At 42.5% G+C, this 19,391-nt stretch overlaps 1 protein-coding gene across 1 annotated transcript in view; it reads right to left on the bottom strand.

Annotated features, from left to right (window-relative positions):
- Positions 1-16,133, bottom strand: part of LOC148451042 (plasma membrane calcium-transporting ATPase 2) — a gene marked incomplete at its 5' end in the record, with an annotated part of 455,435 nt that extends 439,302 nt beyond the window's left edge. Inside the window, one exon of the mRNA XM_088462347.1 lies at positions 15,936-16,133. Within this exon, the coding sequence (XP_088318473.1) occupies positions 15,936-16,133 (198 nt within the window). The remainder of the gene's footprint in view (positions 1-15,935) is intronic.
- Between the last annotated feature and the right edge of the window lie 3,258 nt (positions 16,134-19,391).

The following is a 19,391-nucleotide window of genomic DNA, read 5'->3' as shown; positions in this document are numbered from 1 at the left end:
TACTGTACAGTGATACCGTGCATGCTGCATTATTACAGAGCTTGATATCCTGCATGCTGCATTTTTACAGAGCAAGGACTTACTGCACAGTGATACCCTGTATGCTGCATTATTACAGAGCATGGCTTTACTGTACAGCGATATCCTGCATTTTTAAAGAGCATGGCTTTACTGTACAGTGAAACCATGCATGCTGCATTATTACAGAGCATGGATTTACTTTACAGTGATATCCTGCATTACTACAAGCATGGCTTTACTGTACAGTGATATCCTGCATTACTACAAGCATGGCTTTACTGTACAGTGATATCCTGCATTATTACAGAGCATGGCTTTACTATACAGTGATTTCCTGCATGCTGCATTATTACAGAGCCTGGCTTTACTGTACAGTGATATCCTGCATGCTGCATTATTACAGATCATGGATATACTGTACAGTGATACACTGCATTATTACAGAGCCTGGCTTTTCTATACAGCAATACCCTGCATGCTGCATTATTACAGAGCATGGCTTTACTATACAGCGATACCCTGCATGCTGCATTATTACAGAGACTGGCTTTACTGTACAGTGATATCCTGCATTATTACAGAGCCTGGCTTTACTGTACAGTGATACCCTGCATGCTGCATTATTATAGCGCATGGATATACTGTACAGTGATATCCTGCATGCTGCATTACTACAAGCATGGCTTTAATTTACAGTGATTTCCTTCATGCTGCATTATTACAGAGCAAGGCTTTACTGTACAGTGATTTCCTGCATGCTGCATTATTACAGAGCATGGCTTTACTGTACAGTGATACCCTGCATTATTACAGAGCATGGCTTTACTGTACAGTGATATCCTACATGTTGCATTATTACAGAGCATGATATCCTGCAAGCTGCATTATTACAGAGGATGGCTTTACTGTACAGTGATATCTGCATGCTCCATTACTACAAGCTTGGCTTTACTGTACAGTGATATCCTGCATGCTGCATTATTAAAGATCGTGGATATACTGTACAGTGATATCCTGCATTATTACAGAGCCTGGCTTTTCTATACAGCAATACCCTGCATGCTGCATTATTACAGAGCATGGCTTTACTATACAGCGATACCCTGCATGCTGCATTATTACAGAGACTGGCTTTACTGTACAGCAATATCCTGCATTATTACAGAGCATGGCTTTACTGTACAGTGATACCCTGCATGCTGCATTATTATAGCGCATGGATATACTGTACAGTGATATCCTGCATGCTGCATTACTACAAGCATGGCATTACAGTACAGTGATTTCCAGCATGCTGCATTACTACAGAGCAAGGCTTTATTGTACAGTGATTTCCCGCATGCTGCATTATTACAGAGCATGGCTTTACCGTACAGTGATATCCTGCATTATTGCAGAGCCTGGCCTTAAATGTACAGTGATATCCTGCATTATTACAGAGCCTTGTTTTACTGTACAGTGATATCATGCATTATTACAGAGAATGGCTTTTCTGTACAGTAATACCCTGCATGCTGCATTATTACAGAGCATGATATCCTGCCTGCTGCATTATTACAGAGCATGGCTTTACTGTACAGTGATACCCTGCATTATTACAGAGCATGGCTTTACTGTACAGTGATATCCTGCATGTTGCATTATTACAGAGCATGATATCCTGCATGCTGCATTATTACAGAGCACGGACTTACTGTACTCTGATACCCTGTATGCTGCATTATTACAGAGCATGGCTTGACTGTACAGTGATAACCTGCATTATTACAGAGCATGGCTTGAATGTACAGTGATATCCTGCATGTTGCATTATTACAGAGCATGGCTTTACTGTACAGTGAAACCCTGCATGCTGCATTATTACAGAGCATGGCTTGACTGTACAGTGATAACCAGCATTATTACAGAGCATGGCTTCACTGTACAGTGATGCCATGCTCTGTAATAATGCAGCATGCAGGGTAGCACTGTATAGGAAAGCCATGCTCTGTAATAATGCAGGGTATCACGGTACAGTAAAGCCATGCTCTGTAATAATGCAGCAGGCAGGATATCATGCTCTGTAATAATGCAGCATGCAGGATAGCACTGTACAGCAAAGCCATGCTCTGTAATAATGCAGCTGGCAGGGTATTACTGTACATAAAAGCCATGCTCTGTAAAAATGCATGATATCACTGTACATTAAAGCCAGGCTCTGCAATAATGCAGGATATCACTGTACGGTAAAGCCATGCTCTGTAATAATGCAGCATGCAGGGTTTTACTGTACAGTGAAACCCTGCATTATTACAAAACACGGCTTTACTGTACAGGGATACCCTGCCAGCTGCATTATTACAGAGCATGGCTTTGCTGTACAGTGATATCCTGCATTATTACAGAGCATTGCATTACTGTACAGTGACACCCTGCATGCTGCATTATTACAGAGCATGGCTTTACTGTACAGTGATATCCTGCATTATTACAGAGCCTTGCTTTACTGTACAGTGATATCCTGCATTATTACAGAGCCTGGCTTTACTGTACAGTGATACCCTGCGTGCTGCATTATTACAGAGCATGGCTTTACTGTACAGTGATATCCTGCATGCTGCATTATTACAGAGCATTGCTTTACTGTACAGTGATATCCTGCATGCTGCATTATTAAAGAACATGGCATTACTGTACAGTGATACCCTGCATGCTGCATTATTACAGAGCATGGCTTTACTGTACAGTGATACCCTGCGTGCTGCATTATTACAGAGCTTGATATCCTTCATGCTGCATTATTACAGAGCACGGACTTAATGTACAGTGATACCCTGTATGCTGCATTATTACAGAGCATTGCATTACTGTACAGTGACACCCTGCATGCTGCATTACTACAGAGCATGGCTTTACTGTAAAGCGATATCCTGCATTTTTAAAGAGCATGGCTTTACTGTACAGTGATAACCTGCATTATTACAGAGCATGGCTTTCCTGTACAGTGAAATCCTGCATGCTGCATTATTACAGAGCATGGATTTACTGTACAGTGATATCCTGCATTACTACAAGCATGGCTTTACTGTACAGGGATATCCTGCATCATTATTATAGAGCATGGCTTTACTATACAGTGAATTCCTGCATGCTGCATTATTACAGAGGATGGCTTTACTGTACAGTGATACCTGCATGCTCCATTACTACAAGCTTGGATTTACTGTACAGTGATATCCTGCATGCTGCATTATTACAGAGACTGGCTTTACTGTACAGCGATATCCTGCATTATTACAGAGCATGGCTTTACTGTACAGTGATACCCTGCATGCTGCATTATTATAGCGCATGGATATACTGTACAGTGTTATCCTGCATGCTGCATTACTACAAGCATGGCTTTAATTTACAGTGATTTCCTGCATGCTGCATTATTACAGAGCAAGGCTTTACTGTACAGTGATTTCCCGCATGCTGCATTATTACAGAGCATGGCTTTACCATACAGTGATATCCTGCATTATTGCAGAGATTGGCTTTAATGTACAGTGATATCCTGCATTATTACAGAGCCTGGCTTTACTGTACAGAGATATCATGCATTATTACAGAGCATGGCTTTTCTGTACAGTAATACCCTGCCAGCTGCATTATTACAGAGCATGGCTTTGCTGTACAGTGCTATCCTGCAAGCTGCATTATTACAGAGCATGATATCCTGCCTGCAGCATTATTACAGAGCATGGCTTTACTGTACAGTGATACCCTGCATTATTACAGAGCATGGCTCTACTGTACAGTGATATCCTGCATTATTACAGAGCATGGCTTTACTGTACAGTGATATCCTGCATGTTGCATTATTACAGAGCATGATATCCTGCATGCTGCGTTATTACAGAGCACGGACTTACAGTACTGTGATACCCTGTATGCTGCATTATTACAGAGCATGGCTTTACTGTACAGTGATATCCTGCATTTTTAAAGAGCATAGCTTTACTGTACAGTGAAACCATGCATGCTGCATTATTACAGAGCATGGCTTGACTGTACAGTGATAACCTGCATTATTACAGAGCATGGCTTGAATGTACAGTGATATCCTGCATGTTGCATTATTACAGAGCATGGCTTTACTGAACGGTGATACCCTGCATGCTGCATTATTACAGAGGTTGATATCCTGCATGCTGCATTTTTACAGAGCACGGACTTACTGTACAGTGATACCCTGTATGCTGCATTATTACAGAGCATGGATTTACTGTACAGCGATATCCTGCATTTTTAAAGAGCATGGCTTTACTGTACAGTGAAACCATGGATGCTGCATTATTACAGAGCATGGCTTTACTGTACAGTGATAACCTGCATTATTACAGAGCATGGCTTTCCTGTACAGTGAAATCCTGCATGCTGCATTATTACAGAGCATGGATTTACTGTACAGTGATATCCTGCATTACTACAAGCATGGCTTTACTGTACAGTGATATCCTGCATTATTACAGAGCATGGCTTTACTATACAGTGATTTCCTGCATGCTGCATTATTACAGAGCATGGCTTTACTGTACAGTGATATTCTGCATGCTGCATTATTACAGATCATGGATATACTGTACAGTGATACCCTGCATTATTACAGAGCCTGGCTTTTCTGTACAGCAAAACCCTGCATGCTGCATTATTACAGAGCATGGCTTTACTATACAGTGATACCCTGCATGCTGCATTATTACAGAGCCTGGCTTTACAGTACAGTGATACCCTGCATGGTGAATTTTTACAGCGTATGGCTTTACTGTACAGTGATACCCTGCATGCTGCATTATTACAGAGCTTGATATCCTTCATGTTGCATTATTACAGAGCACGGACTTACTGTACAGTGATACCCTGTATGCTGCTTTATTACAGAGCATGGCTTTACTGTGCAGCGATATCCTGCATTTTTAAAGACCATGGCTTTACTGTACAGTGAAACCATGCATGCTGCATTATTACAGAGCATGGCTTTACTGTACAGTGATAACCTGCATTATTACAGAGCATGGCTTTCCTGTACAGTGAAATCCTGCATGCTGCATTATTACAGAGCATGGATTTACTGTACAGTGATATCCTGCATTACTACAAGCATGGCTTTACTGTACAGTGATATTCTGCATTATTACAGAGCATGACTTTACTATACAGTGATTTCCTGCATGCTGCATTATTACAGAGCCTGGCCTTACTGTACAGTGATATCCTGCATGCTGCATTATTACAGATTATGGATATACTGTACAGTAATACCCTGCATTATTACAGAGCCTGGCTTTTCTATACAGCAATACCCTGCATGCTGCATTATTACAGAGCATGGCTTTACTATACAGCGATACCCTGCATGCTGCATTATTACAGAGACTGGCTTTACTGTACAGTGATACCCTGCATGCTGCATTATTATAGCGCATGGATATACTGTACAGTGATATCCTGCATGCTGCATTACTACAAGCATGGCTTTAATTTACAGTGATTTCCTGCATGCTGCATTATTACAGAGCAAGGCTTTACTGTACAGTGATTTCCTGCATGCTGCATTATTACAGAGCAAGGCTTTACTGTACAGTGATTTCCCGCATGCTGCATTATTACAGAGCATGGCTTTATCGTACAGTGATATCCTGCATTATTGCAGAGCCTGGCATTAATGTACAGTGATATCCTGCATTATTACAGAGCCTGGCTTTACTGTACAGTGATATCATGCATTATTACAGAGCATGGCTTTTCTGTACAGTAATACCCTGCCAGCTGCATTATTACAGAGCATGGCTTTGCTGTAAAGTGCTATCCTGCATGCTGCATTATTACAGAGCATGATATCCTGCCTGCTGCATTATTACAGAGCATGGCTTTACTGTACAGTGATACCCTGCATTATTACAGAGCATGGCTTTACTGTACAGTGATATCCTGCATGTTGCATTATTACAGAGCATGATATCCTGCATGCTGCATTATTACAGAGCACGGACTTACTGTACTGTGATACCCTGTATGCTGCATTATTACAGAGCATGGCTTTACTGTACAGTGATATCCTGCATTTTTAAAGAGCATGGCTTTACTGTACAGTGAAACCATGCATGCTGCATTATTACAGAGCATGGCTTGACTGTACAGTGAAAGCCTGCATTATTACAGAGCATGGCTTGAATGTACAGTGATATCCTGCATGTTGCATTATTACAGAGCATGGCTTTACTGTACAGTGATACCCTGCATTATTACAGAGCATGGCTTTACTGTACAGTGATATTCTGCATGTTGCATTATTACAGAGCATGATATCCTGCATGCTGCATTATTACAGAGCACGGACTTACTGTACTGTGATACCCTGTATGCTGCATTATTACAGAGCATGGCTTTACTGTACAGTGATATCCTGCATTTTTAAAGAGCATGGCTTTACTGTACAGTGAAACCATGCATGCTGCATTATTACAGAGCATGGCTTGACTGTACAGTGAAAGCCTGCATTATTACAGAGCATGGCTTGAATGTACAGTGATATCCTGCATGTTGCATTATTACAGAGCATGGCTTTACTGTACAGTGATACCCTGCATACTAAATTATTACAGAGCATGGCTTGACTGTACAGTGATAACCTGCATTATTACAGAGCATGGCTTCACTGTACAGTGATGCCATGCTCTGTAATAATGCAGCATGCAGGGTATCACTGTACAGTGAAGCCATGCTCTGTAATAATGCAGCATACAGGGAATCACAGTACAGTAAGTCCGTGCTCTGTAATAATGCAGCATGCAGGATACCATGCTCTGTAATAATGCAACATGCAGGATATCACTGTACAGTAAAGCCATGCTCTGTAATAATGCAGGATATCACTGTACGGAAGAGCCATGCTCTGTAATAATGCAGGGTATCACGGTATAGTAAAGCCATGCTCTGTAATAATGCAGCAGGCAGGATATCATGCTCTGTAATAATGCAGCATGCAGGATAGCACTGTACAGCAAAGCCATGCTCTGCAATAATGCAGCTGGCAGGGTATTACTGTACATAAAAGCCATGCTCTGTAATAATGCATGATATCACTGTACACTAAAGCCAGGCTCTGCAATAATGCAGGATATCACTGTACGGTAATGCCATGCTCTGTAATAATGCAGCATGCAGGGTTTTACTGTACAGTGATACCCTGCATTATTACAGAGCACGGCTTTACTGTACAGTGATGCCCTGCAAGCTGCATTATTACAGAGCATGGCTTTACTGTACAGTGACACCCTGCATGCTGCATTATTACAGAGCATGGCTTTACTGTACAGTGACACCATGCATGCTGCATTATTACAGAGCATGGCTTTACTGTACAGTGATATCCTGCATTATTACAGAGCATTGCTTTACTGTACAGTGATATCCTGCATTATTACAGAGCATGGCTTTACTGTACAGTGATATCCTGCATTATTACAGAGCATAGCTTTACTGTACAGTGATATCCTGCATGTTGCATTATTACAGATCATGATATCCTTTATGCTGCATTATTACAGAGCACGGACTTACTGTACTGTGATACCCTCTATGCAGCATTATAACATAGCATGGCTTTACTGTACAGTGATGTCCTGCATGCTGCATTATTACCGAGCATGATATCCTGCATTATTACAGAGCATGGATATACTGTACAGTGATATCCTGCATTATTACAGAGCATGGCTTTACTGTACAGTGATATCCTGCATTATTACAGAGCATGGCATTACTGTACAGTGATATCCTGCATGTTGCATTATTACAGATCATGATATCCTTTATGCTGCATTATTACAGAGCACGGACTTACTGTACTGTGATACCCTCTATGCAGCATTATAACATAGCATGGCTTTACTGTACAGTGATGTCCTGCATGCTGCATTATTACCGAGCATGATATCCTGCATTATTACAGAGCATGGATATACTGTACAGTGATACCCTGCATTATTGCAGAGCCTGGCTTTTCTATACAGCTATTACCGAGCATGATATCCTGCATTATTATAGAGCACGGACTTACTGTACTGTGATACCCTCTATGCAGCATTATAACATAGCATGGCTTTACTGTACAGTGATGTCCTGCATGCTGCATTATTACCGAGCATGATATCCTGCATTATTATAGAGCATGGATATACTGTACAGTGATATCCTGCATTATTACAGAGCATGGATATACTGTACAATGACATCCTGCATTATTACAGAGCATGGCTTTACTGTACAGTGATACCCTGCATGCTGCATTACTACAGAGCATGGCTTTACTGTACAGTGATACCCTGCATGCTGCATTATTACAGAGCATGGCTTTACTGTACAGTGATAACCTGCATTATTACAGAGCATGGCATTACTGTACAGTGATACCCTGCATGCTGCATTATTACAGAGCATGGCTTTACTGTACAGTGATAACCTGCATTATTACAGAGCATGGCTTTGCTGTACTGTACAGTGATATCCTGCATGCTGCATTATTACAGAGCATGCTTTGCTGTACAGTGATACGCTGCATGGTGCATTATTACAGAGCATGGCTTTACTGTACAGTGATATACAGCATTATTACAGAGCCTGGCTTTACTGTACAGTGATACCCTGCATGCTGCATTATTACAGAGCATGGCTTTACTGTACAGTGATATCCTGCATGCTGCATTATTACAGAGCATGGCTTAACTGTACAGTGATATCATGCAAGCTGCATTATTACAGAACATGGCTTTACTGTACAGTGATATCCTGCATTATTACAGAGCATGGCTTTACTGTACAGTGATATCCTGCATGGTGCATTATTACAGAGCCTGGCTTTACTGTACAGTGATACCCTGCATGGTGCATTATTACAGAGGATGATATCCTGCATGCTGCATTATTATAGAGCCTGGCTTTACTATACAGTGATATCCTGCATGCTGCATTATTACAGAACATGGCTTTACTATACAGTGATATCCTGCATGCTGCATTATTACAGAGCCTGGCTTTACTGTACAGTGATATCCTGCATGCTGCATTATTACAGAGCATGATATCCTGCATGATGTATTATTACAGAGCAAGGCTTTACTGTACAGTGATATCCTGCATGCTGAATTTTTACAGAGCATGGCTTTACTGTACAGTGATATCCTGCATGCTGCATTATTACAGAGCACGGATTTACTGTACAGTGATACCCTGCATTATTACAGAGCATGGCTCTACTGTACAGTCATATCCTGCATGCTGCATTTTTACAGAGCATGGCTTTACTGTACAGTGATATCCTGCATGCTGCATTATTACAGAGCATGGCTTTACTGTACAGTGATATCCTGCATGCTGCATTACTACAAGCATGGCTTTAACGTACAGTCATTTCCTGCATGCTGCATTATTACAAAGCAAGGCTTTACTGTACAGTGATTTCCTGCATGCTGCATTATTACAGAGCATGGCTTTACCGTATAGTGATATCCTGCATTATTGCAGAGCCTGGCTTTACTGCACAGTGATATCCTGCATTATTACAGAGCCTGGCTTTACTGTACAGTAGTACCCTGCATGTTGCATTATTACAGAGCATGGCTTTACTGTACAGTGATATCCTGCATTATTACAGAGCATAGCTTTACTGTACAGTGATACCCTGCCAGCTGCATTATTACAAAGCATGGCTTTACTGTACAGTTATACCCTGCATGCTGCATTATTACAGAGCATGGCTTTACTGTACAGCGATACCCTGCATGCTGCATTATTACAGAGACTGGCTTTACTGTACAGTGATATCCTGCAATATTATAGAGCCTGGCTTTACTATACAACGATACCCTGCATGCTGCATTATTATAGAGCATGGCTTTACTGTACAGTGATACCCTGCATGCTGCATTATTCAAGAGCATGATATCCTGCATGCTGCATTATTACAGAGCATGGATATACTGTACAGTGATGCCCTGCATGCTGCATTATTACAGAGCATGATATCCTGCATGCTGCATTATTACAGAGCATGGCTTTACTGTACAGTGATGCCCTGCATGCTGCTTTATTACAGAGCATGGCATTACTGTACAGTGATACCCTGCCAGCTGCATTATTACAGAGCATGGCTTTGCTGTACAGTGATATCCTGCATTATTACAGAGCATGGCTTTACTGTACAGTGATGTCCTACATGCTGCATTATTACATAGCATGGCTTTACTATACAGCGATACCCTGCATGCTGCATTATTACAGAGCCTGGCTTTACTGTACAGAGATAACCTGCATGTTACATTATTACAGAGCATGGCTTTACTGTACAGTGATATCTTGCAAGCTGCATTATTACAGAGCATGGCTTTACTGTACAGTGATACCCTGCATGCAGCATTATTACAGAGCATGGCTTTACTGTACAGTGATACCCTGCATGTTGCATTATTACAGAGCATGGCTTTACTGTATGTCGATACCCTGCATGCTGCATTATTATAGAGCATGGCTTTACTGTACAGCGATATCCTGCATTATTACAGTGCATGGCCTTACTGTACAGTGATATTTCGCAAGCTGCATTATTACAGAACATGGCTTTACTGTACAGTGATACATTGCATGCTGCATTATTACAGAGCATGGCTTTACTGTACAGTGATATCCTGCATGCTGCATTATTACAGAGCATGGATTTACTGTACAGTGATATCCTGCATTATTACAGAGCATGGCTTTGCTGTACAGTGATACCCTGCATGCTGCATTATTACAGAGCATGGATTTACTGTACAGTGATACCCTGCATTATTACAGAGCATGGCTTTACTGTACAGTGATATCCTGCATTATTACAGAGCCTGGCTTTACTGTACAGTGATATCCTGCATTATTACAGAGCCTGGCTTTACTGTACAGTGATATCCTGCATGCTGCATTATTACAGAGCATGGCTTTACTGTACAGTGATATCCTACATGCTGCATTATTACAGAGCATGGATATACTGTACAGTGATGTCCTGCATGCTGCATTATTACAGAGCCTGGATTTACTGTACAGCGATACCCTCCATGCTGCATTATTACAGAGCATGGCTTTACTGTACAGCTATATCCTGCATTATTACAGAGCATGACATCCTGCATGCTCCATTATTACAGAGCATGGATATACTGTACAGTGATACCCTGCATGTTGCATTATTACAGAGCCTGGCTTCACTGTACATTGATATCCTGCATTATTACAGAATATGGCTTTACTGTACAGTGATATCCTGTATTATTACAGAGCACGGCTTTACTGTACAGTGATATCCTGCATGCTGCATTATTACAGAGCATGGCTTTACTGTACAGTGATATCCTGCATTATTACAGAGCATGGCTTTACTGTACAGTGATACCCTGCATTATTATTACAGAGTATGGCTTTACTGTATAGTGATACCCTGCATGCTGCATTATTACAGAGCATGGATTTACTGTACAGTGATACCCTGCATTATTACAGAGCATGGCTTTACTGTACAGTGGTATCCTGCATTATTACAGAGCATGGCTTTACTGTACAGCTATATCCTGCATTATTACAGAGCATGGATTTACTGTACAGTGATACCCTGCATTATTACAGAGCCTGGCTTTACTGTACAGTGATACCATGCATTATTACAGAGCATGGCTTTACCGTACAGTGATACCCTGCATGCTGCATTATTACAGAGCATGGCTTTACCGTACAGTGATACCCTGCATGCTGCATTATTACAGTACCTGGCTTTATTATGCAGTGATCGCTGCAAGCTGCAGTATACAATATAACAGGGCCTGGCTTTATAATGGAGCATTACACGATTTCAAGCTAAAAATAGACTGGCTGAGATCATTAATGAATCTTGATCTGCTTACGCTCATGACTATTCCCCTGCACTGTAATTCACAGTCATCTGATCCCCTGGCCGACTCATCCAGGTTCACACATCGCAGGTAGAGATGAGCGGGTTTGGATTTCAGAGATCAGGACCTACCCAAACTTAGCAGATATGAGGCAGATATGAGTCAGCTCGGGTTTTCCTGCATGACTCGGATCTCAAAACGTCATCATCCCGCTGTCGGATTCTCACAGGTTTTAGTTTGTATAAAAGGTCCGCGATCACCGCCATTTTCATTCTGGCTGTGGAGAGTGAAGAGGGGGCTGTGCTCTGCTGACTGTGTTTAAGGGGCTGGCTGGCTGTTGTCACTGGTCAGGGTCTGGCTGCTGTATAGGGGCTGGCTGGCTGCTGTCACTGGTCAGGGTTTGGCTGCTGTCACACTTGTCATAGGGGCTGGCTGCTGTCACACTTGTCATAGGGGCTGGCTGGCTGTTGTCACTGGTCAGGGTTTGGCTGCTGTCACACTTGTCATAGGGGCTGGCTGCTGTCACTTGTCATAGGGGCTGGCTGGCTGTTGTCACTGGTCAGGGTCTGGCTGCTGTATAATGGCTGGCTGGCTGGCTGCTGTCACTGGTCAGGGTCGGGCTGCTACATAGGGGCTGGTTGTTGTCACACTTGTCATAGGGGCTGGCTGGCTGTTGTCACTGGTCAGGGTCTGGCTGCTGTATAGGGGCTGGCTGGCTGTTGTCACTGGTCAGGGTCTGGCTGCTGCATAGGGGCTGGCTGGCTGTTATCACTGGTCAGGGTTTGGCTGCCGTCACACTTGTCATAGGGGCTGGCTGGCTGCTGTCACTGGCCAGGGTCTGGCTGCTGCATAGGTGCTGGCTGCTCTCACTTGTCATAGGGGCTGGCTGGCTGCTGTCACTGGCCAGGGTCTGGCTGCTGCATAGGGGCTGGCTGGCTGCTGTCACTGGTCAGGGTCTGGCTGCTACATAGGGGCTGGCTGCCTGCTGTCACTGGTCAGGGTCTGGCTACTGCATAGGGGCTGGCTGCTGTCACTTGTCATAGGGTCTGGCTGCTGCATAGGGGCTGGCTGGCTGCTTTCACTGGTCGGGGTCTGGCTGCTGCATAGGGGCTGGCTGGCTGCTGCATAGGGGCTGGCTGTCACTGGTCAGGGTCTGGCTGCTGCATAGGGGCTGGCTGGCTGCTGTCACTTGTCATAGGGGCTGTCTGGCTGCTGTCAGTGGTCAGGGTCTAGCTGCTGTCACACTTGTCATAGGGGCTGGCTGCTGTCCACTCCATACTAGGGCTGGCTGCTGTGCCAGTGTTACTCTATCTACTATACTAGAAGCTGTGCTGCAGACAGAAGAGGGGGCTTCAGTGGCTCCTGTGTCACTGCAGTTCATAAGGGCTGCTGCTGTGTTGCCCAGGGGGTGCTCTATCCATCAGGGATGCTCTTCACCCCCAGTGTGAAAAAAAACAAAGACGAAAAGCATGTGTGATTTTGTGACACAATAATGCCCCTTACATCACATTATGTCACAGTAATGCCCCTTACACCACATTATGTCACAGTAATGCCCCTTACATCACATTATGTCACAGTAATGCCCCTTACACCACATTATGTCACAGTAATGCCCCTTACACCACATTATGCCTTACACATTATGTCACAGTAATGCCCCTTACACCACAGTAATGCCCCTTACACCACATTATGTCACAGTAATGCTCCTTACACAACATTATGTCACAGTAATGCCCCTTACACCACATTATGTCACAGTAATGCTCCTTACACCACATTATGTCATAGTAATGCCCCTTACACCACAGTAATGCCCCTTACACCACATTATGTCACAGTAATGCTCCTTACACCATATTATGTCACAGTAAGGCCCCTTACACCACATTATGTCACAGTAATACCCCTTACACCACATTATGCCACAGTAATGCTCCTTACACCACATTATGTCACAGTAATGCCCCTTACACCACATTATGTCACAGTAATGCCCCTTACACCACATTATGCCTTACACATTATGTCACAGTAATGCCCCTTACACATAATGTCACAGTAATGCCCCTTACACCACACTATGTCACAGTAATGCCCCTTACACAACATTATGTCACAGTAATGCCTCTTACACATTATGTCACAGTAAGGCCCCTTACACATTATGTCACAGTAAGGCCCCTTACACATTATGTCACAGTAAGGCCCCTTACACCACATTATGTCACAGTAAGGCCCCTTACACCACACTATGTCACAGTAATGCCTCTTACACATTATGTCACAGTAAGGCCCCTTACACATAATGTCACAGTAATGCCCCTTACACCACATTATGTCACAGTAATGCCCCTTACACCACACTATGTCACAGTAATGCCTCTTACACATTATGTCACAGTAAGGCCCCTTACACCACACTATGTCACAGTAAGGCCCCTTACACATTATGTCACAGTAATGCTCTTGACACCACATTATGACACAGTAATGTCCCTTACAAAGTATGTCACAGTAATTCCCCTTACACACCATTATGTCACAGTAATGCCCCTTACACCACATTATGTCACAGTAATGCCCCTTACACCACATTATGTCACATTAATGCCCCTTACATCACATTATGTCACAGTAATGCCCCTTACACCACATTATGTCACAGTAATTCCCCTTACACCACATTATGTCACAGTAATTCCCCTTACACCACATTATGTCACAGTAATGCCCCTTACACCACATTATGTCACAGTAATGCCACTTACACCACATTATGTCACAGTAAGGCCCCTTACACCACATTATGTCACAGTAAGGCCCCTTACACATTATGTCACAGTAATGCTCTTGACACCACATTATGACACAGTAATGTCCCTTACAAAGTATGTCACAGTAATTCCCCTTACACACCATTATGTCACAGTAATGCCCCTTACACCACATTATGTCACAGTAATGCCCCTTACACCACATTATGTCACAGTAATGCCCCTTACATCACATTATGTCACAGTAATGCCCCTTACACAACATTATGTCACAGTAATGCCCCTTACACCACATTATGCCTTACACATTATGTCACAGTAATGCCCCTTACACCACATTATGTCACAGTAATGGTCATTACACCACATTATGCCACAAAGCAATACCCCTTACACCACATTATGTCACAGTAATGCCCCTTTCACTACATTATGCCACAGTAATGCTCCTTACACCACATTATGCCACAAAGTAATACCCCTTACACATTATGTCACAGTAATGCCCCTTACACCATTGTCACAGTAATGCCCCTTACACCACATTATGTCACAGTAATGCCCCTTACACCACATTAAGTCACAGTAAGGCCCCTTACACCACATTATGTCACAGTAATGCCCCTTACACCACATTATGACACAGTAATGTCCCTTACACAGTATGTCACAGTAATTCGCCTTACACCACATTATGTCACAGTAATTCCCCTTACACCACACTATGTCATAGTAATGCCCCGTACACCACATTAAGTCACAGTAAGGCCCCATCTCCCTTCTCTTACCTGACAGGGCCGTGCGGTGTGTGAGCTCGGGGCGGCACGGAACGAGGCTGCCACACACTGGGGAACTGTCAGTACTGCCATCATTATAAGGTGGCACCACTCGCAAACCAATCGGAGCTCATGGACCGGCAGCCTCTGCTGATTGGCTTGCGATTGACACTACATTAGACTGACGGCATCTCTGTCTTTCAAGGCCGGGATGCAGCACCAAACCCACAAGAGCAGCACCCTAGCCTCCGGCAGCCTCCCCCCGGCACTCCCTAAAGTCCGGCGCCCATGTCACGTGCCCCCTTAGCCCCTCCCCCCTAGTTGTAGCCCTGCCCACATCACAGGAGATGGGACTGACTGGGAAGAGTACCTTGTGCACCTTAAAAATGTTCTTCCATATTTTAGCAACCTACCTTCAACTTCTCCTCCGGGCGGTTGGTAAAATGACAGCCCCAGCGAAATAATGGCTGCTATTTCCAGGATGATCAGAGTGACATCTTGTAGTGCTTCCCATACTAGTTGTAAGAAAGTTTTTGGCTTTTTTGGAGGTATAAAGTTTTTTCCAAATACTTGTCGCCTCTTGTCCAGATCTGCTGATGTGCCCGGCAGCCCTGCAGAGAGAGAGAGACGCTGATTATTAGGACGTAGCTGCTGTATGACTCTAATTCTGTGTATTAATAGCAGCACAACTAGCAGCAAATCCAGGCAACATTTATCATTACTACGTACCAGGGGCGTACTAAGAGAGGAGGGGGCCAGTGATTACTGCCAGTCCGGCATAGGCAAACGCAGGGGGGATTTCCATCTGCCTGGAAAACCCCCTCCCCAGCCCAAAATAGAAATAGTAATGTTCTAGAATTTTACTAGTGCTGAATGTTCTTCTCAGTATCACAAATGAAATAATTAGCACCACATGTGGATCTTTTAACATGTATCAGTCAGTAATAAATAACCTGTGCACCAACTAGGAGATCTGGAAAACATTCACTGTTAGGGATGCTCTGCTATAGAGCCCAAAATGTACATATTTGTCCAGGACAGTGCTAGGTTATTCTGCTGCTCCCCCAGACTCCCGGACTTGCTCTAATACTCTGGAATGGTGACACATCTAACATAATAACACTCAGCTCAGGCAGGATGGCCCTACTGTCACATCTGATGGCTCACTGTGATTGCTAGTCCTCTATGCTGGAATTATGACACACAATACACTATGTATGACACATATAATGGGTTACTGTGATCACTGGTCCTGTATATGCTGGAATTATGACACACAATACACTATGTATGATACATATAATGGGTTACTGTGATCACTGGTCCTGTATATGCTGGAATTATGACACACAATACACTATGTATGACACATATAATGGGTTACTGTGATCACTGGTCCTGTATATGCTGGAATTATGACACACAATACACTATGTATGACACATATAATGGTTACTGTGATCGCTGGTGTTGTATATGCTGGAATTATGACACACAATACACTATGTATGACACATATAATGGGTTACTGTGATCACTGGTCCTGTATATGCTGGAATTATGACACACAATACACTATGTATGACACATATAATGGGTTACTGTGATCACTGGTCCTGTATATGCTGGAATTATGACACACAATACACTATGTATGACACATATAATGGGTTACTGTGATCACTGGTCCTGTATATGCTGGAATTATGACACACAATACACTATGTATGACACATATAATGGGTTACTGTGATCGCTGGTGTTGTATATGCTGGAATTATGACACACAATACACTATGTATGACACATATAATGGGTTACTGTGATCACTGGTCCTGTATATGCTGGAATTATGACACACAATACACTATGTATGACACATATAATGGGTTACTGTGATCACTGGTCCTGTATATGCTGGAATTATGACACACAATACATTATGTATGACACATATAATGGGTTACTGTGATCACTGGTCCTGTATATGCTGGTACTGTACATGCTGGAATTAAGACACACAATACACTATGTATGACACATATAATGGGTTACTGTGATCGCTGGTCCTGTATATGCTGGAATTATGACACACAATACACTATGTATGACACATATAATGGTTACTGTGATCGCTGGTGTTGTATATGCTGGAATTATGACACACAATACACTATGTATGACACATATAATGGGTTACTGTGATTGCTGGTCCTCTATGCTGGATATATGACACACAATACACTATGTATGACACATATAATGGTTACTGTGATCGCTGGTGTTGTATATGCTGGAATTATGACACACAATACACTATGTATGACACATATAATGGGTTACTGTGATCACTGGTCCTGTATATGCTGGAATTATGACACACAATACACTATGTATGACACATATAATGGGTTACTGTGATCACTGGTCCTGTATATGCTGGAATTATGACACACAATACACTATGTATGACACATATAATGGGTTACTGTGATCGCTGGTCCTGTATATGCTGGAATTATGACACACAATACACTATGTATGACACATATAATGGGTTACTGTGATCGCTGGTCCTGTATATGCTGGAATTATGACACACAATACACTATGTATGACACATATAATGGTTACTGTGATCGCTGGTGTTGTATATGCTGGAATTATGACACACAATACACTATGTATGACACATATAATGGGTTACTGTGATTGCTGGTCCTCTATGCTGGATATATGACACACAATACACTATGTATGACACATATAATGGTTACTGTGATCGCTGGTGTTGTATATGCTGGAATTATGACACACAATACACTATGTATGACACATATAATGGGTTACTGTGATCACTGGTCCTGTATATGCTGGAATTATGACACACAATACACTATGTATGACACATATAATGGGTTACTGTGATCACTGGTCCTGTATATGCTGGAATTATGACACACAATACACTATGTATGACACATATAATGGGTTACTGTGATCGCTGGTCCTGTATATGCTGGAATTATGACACACAATACACTATGTATGACACATATAATGGGTTACTGTGATCACTGGTCCTGTATATGCTGGAATTATGACCCACAATACACTATGTATGACAGATATAATGGTTACTGTGATCACTGGTCCTGTATATGCTGGAATTATGACACACAATACACTATGTATGACACATATAATGGGTTACTGTGATCACTGGTCCTGTATATGCTGGAATTATGACACACAATACACTATGTATGACACATATAATGGGTTACTGTGATCACTGGTCCTGTATATGCTGGAATTATGACACACAATACATTATGTATGACACATATAATGGGTTACTGTGATCACTGGTCCTGTATATGCTGGTACTGTACATGCTGGAATTAAGACACACAATACACTATGTATGACACATATAATGGGTTACTGTGATCACTGGTCCTGTATATGCTGGAATTATGACACACAATACACTATGTATGACACATATAATGGGTTACTGTGATCACTGGTCCTGTATATGCTGGAATTATGACACACAATACATTATGTATGACACATATAATGGGTTACTGTGATCACTGGTCCTGTATATGCTGGTACTGTACATGCTGGAATTAAGACACACAATACACTATGTATGACACATATAATGGGTTACTGTGATCGCTGGTCCTGTATATGCTGGAATTATGACACACAATACACTATGTATGACACATATAATGGTTACTGTGATCGCTGGTGTTGTATATGCTGGAATTATGACACACAATACACTATGTATGACACATATAATGGGTTACTGTGATTGCTGGTCCTCTATGCTGGATATATGACACACAATA

The sequence above is a fragment of the Taudactylus pleione genome, unplaced genomic scaffold, assembly GCF_031769625.1.
Source record: "Taudactylus pleione unplaced genomic scaffold, aTauple2 ptg001196l, whole genome shotgun sequence".
NCBI classification, from domain to species: domain Eukaryota; kingdom Metazoa; phylum Chordata; class Amphibia; order Anura; family Myobatrachidae; genus Taudactylus; species Taudactylus pleione.
This window is presented reverse-complemented; position numbering and strand designations above follow the sequence as displayed.